Source organism: Stegastes partitus, unplaced genomic scaffold (genome assembly GCF_000690725.1).
Source record: "Stegastes partitus isolate 25-593 unplaced genomic scaffold, Stegastes_partitus-1.0.2 Scaffold585, whole genome shotgun sequence".
Lineage (NCBI taxonomy): Eukaryota > Metazoa > Chordata > Actinopteri > Pomacentridae > Stegastes > Stegastes partitus.
The window spans coordinates 127898-133897 of NW_007578316.1; the positions used below are offsets into that span (position 1 = coordinate 127898).

At 43.7% G+C, this 6000-nt stretch overlaps 1 protein-coding gene across 1 annotated transcript in view; it reads left to right on the plus strand.

The window, feature by feature from the left end:
- LOC103362574 (semaphorin-7A) overlaps window positions 1-6000 on the plus strand; it is a 47432-nt gene that overhangs the window by 27587 nt on the left and 13845 nt on the right. The window contains exons 9-10 of the mRNA XM_008288959.1: window positions 500-608; window positions 850-1060. Coding sequence (XP_008287181.1) covers window positions 500-608; window positions 850-1060 — 320 coding nt within the window. The remainder of the gene's footprint in view (window positions 1-499; window positions 609-849; window positions 1061-6000) is intronic.

A 6000-nucleotide genomic window follows, 5' to 3' on the forward strand; every position in this document is an offset into this window, starting at 1 on the left:
AAAAGATTTATTTTTTAATGTGGGATTTTTTTCACACTGAATAAATGCACTTGAATTAAAGGTTGAATGTTCCTCTTTTTTTCATTGTGGTCCTATATTATTTAGAAAAAAACTGAATTTACTAGAAGCTAAAGAACACATCTTAACCAATAATTATGGCGGGCGCTGAATATACACAAGACTTCTGTCCTGACTATGAGTGTAGATTCACGGCAGTGAGCGAAACTCACTTTTAGTGAAAGTTAAAGCAAAAGAGTTGCAATTGTGAACCTGAAAAATATAAGTTAAACTATTTTCAAAAGGAGAGAAGACCAAAGGTATACGTGAATTTGTCCTATGGTTACAGTATTTTGTTTTGTTGGTAACACATGAGCCTCACATGTAGATATCCACAGATTATCTACTGGCAATGATGAGAATCTTCTTACTGATGCTCGTCCCTTACAACCATTTGCCTTTGCTTTTATTGCGGATGTAATTGCTCTTTTCCTTTGCTCAGGGGCAGAACGGTGGTCTGTGCCTACTCCATCGAAGATATTGACCAGGCCTTCTCCACGTCTAAACTGAAAGGCTACAGCAGTCCATTCATGGGCAGTCGCCCTGGGATGGTAAGATAAACCAGCAAGATTTTTTATTTTCTTTTGTCTTTTCTATTCAGTCACAGTGCTACAAAAACGTGCACGAATCCATGAGTCAGCCCATATTTCAGAGGCGAAAAGATTGAAGTGCTATTTTTGAAAGGCCCCAGTTAATAAAAGAGAAGCAATTTTGAGCCCTTTGTCCAAGGGCGTTTTGTTTATTCAATCGCCCGGCCTGCTCTGAATCGATTACATCACTCTTTCCCCGCAGTGCGTCCGCAAAAACCCGGCGACGGCGGAAGGTCAGAACAACATCAAAAACTTGGGGGTGATCAGATACCATCCAGAAATTGAAGACGTGATCCGGCCCGTCGGCGTGGCTCCGCTCGACCTCCCCACGGACGATCAGATCACGCACACGGTGGCCGACATCGTCATGGCCGTCAACGACGAGCACTACAGCGTCCTGTACCTCGGAACAGGTACGTGTCTGTTAAAGCACTTGTTGTTGCTCAACACCAAACAGCTGAGGCTTTATGTGTTCTCCCATACTGAGAAATCCTCCTTCGTAGCATGAAGTCAGAGGCTGCGAACAAGCTGGTGGGTGGAACCATTACTCACTCCGACCTTTACTTTGATGCTGACACCAGCCTTAACCGATTTGTTGGGTGGTTCTCACATTTGTTACTGAGGTCAGTTGTTGGAGGGGTCCATGTTTCAGCTGCATTAAGATTTTCTCAACCTCCAGTGAGCTTATAGACGAGCTCACAGACGTATACCGTCGGCGTGTTATTGTAGTTCCAGCTGGAGTCTACTTCACCACATTTAGCAAACATTATGTGAGCTGATTTGTCTTCTTTTAGATTTGATTTGAAGAAAAAAAGCCCACAGATTGACAAGCTGTGTGTCAGAAAAATAATTAATCTGTCTCTTGCTGACATTTAATTTTCACCCTCAGCTGGTTACTAACTTTGTCTGTCAGGTTTATCAGAGCTCTGGTGCTGAAAACAGCAGCGTGATGCAGCAGGGAACAGGGTCAGCGGCTGAAGCAAACAGTAAACCAACTGCAGAGGCTCAGGAGAGACTAAAAAGAAAAATCCTGCAACAAGCAAAAGCAAAGCCCTGTTTTTCCATATGTCATCACGCTCCAGCCGGACAGAGGAAAATCCTGTTCGGCGGTATATGTGTACATCGGGACAAGCGTGCAGCACCGGAGCAAACAGGGTCAACAAATAAAATAAAATAAAATAACAGAAACATCAGAGGGACGACGCCGCTTCGCTCCGCTGCCCAATTCGGAGCACCGAGCGGTTAGAAGTGTGGAAAACTGACACGCGGTGGAAAATCTATTCCGCTCGAAATCTATTCAAACAATTCCTGGCCTTCACAAGACTGTTTCTATTTGATCAAAGCAGTAATTCTGAGCCACTTCTGTTGCTCGCAGCAGTTACTCCAAAAATTGCGTTGTGCCTCAGGGAGATCGCTATGGCAACCATCACAAGTCATATGCTCATGTATGTGTGTGTGTGAGAGTGTGTGTGTGTGTGTGTGTGTGTGTGTCTCACCACTCTGAAGTTCACCGAAAGATGAGCGAGTGTCATCTCTCGACGTGCAATATCTCACCGCTGCAGTCGGTTCGTGCTTGTCATTCATCGGGGCCTTTTCTTTCTGGGTTGGTTGTATTTTTAGCACGCGCACAACAATGTGGTGTTATAAAAGACAGGTTGATGGCCTCTCACTGTGGGCTTTACTAACTGTGTCAGTAATAGGAGGGACAGGATGGAGAGCTATGAACAGCCACGGGTCTCTGTGGTGGCCTAAAAAGAATCTAGAGCAGTTTCTGGTTTCCGAGGCCGCGGAAAAAAGGTTGTGCTGGAGATCCGCCGCTCCCCACTGACTTCCTGTTTTGTATTTTTAAATATCTGTAGAACTGTGTTGTCCGTCCCTCCTCGTTGTGTGTACTGTAGTTTCAGATTGTGATCTTTTTGTAATCCTGCTTTGACGGCGTTCCTCCTCCTCCTCCCTCCTCCCTCCTTCCCTCTTCAATCTCGCATCACCTTCACTTCGGGGCACTGGCTATAAATATTCGCCACTTATAACAAGTCAAGATCATCAATCTGCATAATTAATTTCAAACACGCTCTCATATCTGCGCTGATGATGGAGAGACGCTGCCTTCTTGAAACAACTCTGTCTTCAGTAAGTAAAGCAGACAGACGGCTCCGTCTGATGGATCGCTGCATTAGAGAAGGTCTAAACCAATCTGAGGAGTAGAGGAGGCCGAGCCAGGGGTCCACCTCCAGACCAGTGACAGTTAAATCAGAGCAGATGCATTTTGGGTAGCCCTGGGACATTGGTCTTCCCTGGTGATGGAAATGCCCATAAATATCTTTCAAAAAGACAAGCTCAGGGACCGCACTATTAATCTTTGTGCGAGAAAAAAGCAATGGCTGATATTACCATGGTAGACAGCAGAGCAAATATCACTGAGTGTTCAAACAATAAATATCATTGAAGGGGATGAGCTCACCTCCAGGAAGGCTCCCGCTGTCGAAGACCAGACACATTTAATCGAATTAGTCTGCCTTAAATGAACTCTGGTGCAAACGTCCTGTTTGGTCTGATCCATTAAATCTGGTCAGAATCCTGTCTTTCAAAGACTCCACGTTGAGTTCGCCCTAAAAGTTTGGTGGAGGTCTGAACTCTGGTGCATTGACTGGGGGTGACAGAGGATTACGTGATGGTCAGTGAGTGACACATGCACGAATTAGCTGTTAAACTATAGCTACCTCATATACTGATATGTTTTGGACCAAAATGATCCCCCTCCAGACGAGCGTTTTAGAAACAAGCTCCAAGCAAACACACATGAAAATAAGTGGTGTAAAGATTCACCGATACGAACCGATTTTAACTTTAACGATATGAACACATCGATCGGCGGGCCTTTGGGTCGATCTATATCTACGGTGAAGCGGTTGATGTCCGGTTGTAAAGTTATGAATCGGTTGATTGGAGCTCTGCTACTAAATATGGACGCTCCAGTCTCTTACGAGAGTAACATTCGCTTAACGTGTTTGTTAGCAACAACAACACAACAGCATCGGTGCTCCAGTTTAACTGGTGATGCTGTATTTATGCTCCAGATGTTCCGTTCGCAGATTCGTCACGAAAAGACGTGCATGCTTGTGAAGACAAAGATACTACATGAAGAAGACCACGTCAAAAAACATAAACATCACTCGATACTAAAGTCTATATCCATGTCAATATCATCTACAGACAGCAAAACGAAATGTGCTGACTGAAATAAAATTTAAAAAAACACATATTTTTCAAGTTCGGTGAGAGGATTCCAAGTTATGTCATCCAGTGGTAAAAATACATGTTTGGCGTTCTACCACACAAATAGTTCAAGTTGCATCGCATCGAATCGCATCGTAACGTATCCGAAGTGAGTCGTATCGTAATCCGTGTATCAAGAATCGTATCAGATCGCCTCTTAAGGTAGAGATTCACACCCCTAATGAAAATGTATCCAACTGGACCGTTCTCATAGAGTACAGTGGAACAAGAAGCAGAGGGTTGGTTTCTTAGTCGGCGAGTCACATGATCAGAGGCCGATGAATCAGGGAAGGACTCATAGTGACTGATAAGAACCAATAAGGAAGCAAACACAGGTGCCTGTACCATTATTTTCCCTTAATGTAGTCTTCCAAAAGGTCTGTTTGGTTTTTTTGGGGGGATCTAAATGTATGTGGATAAAAAGCCAAAATGCCCAGAAAAGCCCTCACGTACACATGGAGAAGGTCTATATATATTTACTAATTTACATGTCAGCCACTTTCCCCAGCATGTGTCCTTCCTCTTGATTCATTTCACCCGCTGTTATACATGAACACCTATCTGATTGGACCTCTACATGGTACATTGCATTATATATATATCTTTAAATTAAAGCGATCGAAACAGTACAACTCTTTCTTCCAGTCATGGGCCACAGTCCAGAAGAAAACTGGATGAATTCTTCAGTAGAAAGTAGTTTCAGTTAAAACTCAACCTGTTCGTATTCGGAACAAGTTTTGTTGCAGATTGTTTTGTACCACAAACTAAACTCCATTCGAATGTCTCAGATTCCGTCTAATTGTCTAAATAGCCACATGTCACTGGGGAGAAGCCACAGCATTCTCATTTTAGTTTTACTTTGTTGGTATACTTTCTGTATACTTTTAATTTGGATGAATTTGAAGAAATAAAAAAGTTTCTTCACCTGCAGAACTCTGAAGTACCAAAGGACGACAACTCAATCTCCCCACTTATATAAGCCTAAAGCCAAGCACATGCAGCAGCAGAGCAGTTTTTATTATTATCATCTGAATTGAATTTACGGTTTAGGACAAACTGACTGCCTTCATAAAATTAGACATATCTTTGCTGGGGCTCGGCTAAACTATTTACAGTAAATCACAGGCCGAGGATAATAAATTGTGCGTCGTGGGCCGTCTCCTGCCTTATTTTTTAAGCGATTAGATCAATTCAAGCTTGCAGTGATGCCACTTCTGCAAACATTATTGCATTCAGGCACCGAAAATGAAAATGTTCCATTGTAATATACTCCATCCGTCTAAAAGGCTTCTCCAGAGGAAACGATAATTGCGGAAAATAAAAATTTATCAACAACTCTGACGGTGCCGGATTCATCCTGAGCTAGACTCAGTGACTGCACCGTACAAAGTGTGAGTCTGAGAAGCGGCTCAGCTGTTTGCTTGTAGAAAACCAATTTAGGTTAATATCGCTCTGTGAGATCACGACGACATGTCAGATGGTTAAAATATTCATTGGGGTCACCTGCTGTGCGGCTCTCAGATCAGATCAGTCCTGCTCCTGTGTGAAGCTACAGCTGCTGCTTAACACAGCCAAAGAAAAGAAGTCGACGTTCTACATTTGTTTGTTCGGCGCGACACAATGTCTGAAGTCAGATTCCAAGAGATGTATGCGACTGTGTCGTGCTGCGATAATGAAGGAGAGAGAGCCAAGTTGTGACAGGATGTGATTTGGATATCAAATTACCCCCTGCTTCTGCCCCAACTGATGCCGACTCAAGTGACGCCCCTTGAGGACCTCCATCAGATTTTGTGCAGCTCCCTCCTGAGCTACGACAGGGTTATATTATGTGTTATACTGAACCTACCAAAACACGCAGTTACCCTTTAATCCGTCCATCATCTACATACCACTTAATCCTCACTAGGGTCGTGGGGAGCTGGAGTCTATCCCAGCTGACTCAGGGCGAAGGCAGGGGACACCCTGGATAGGATGCCAGGCTATCACAGGACAACCAAGCACACTCACATTCACACCTACGGACAATTTAGAATCACCAATTAACCTCAACATGTTTTTGGACCTTGTGGGAGGAAGC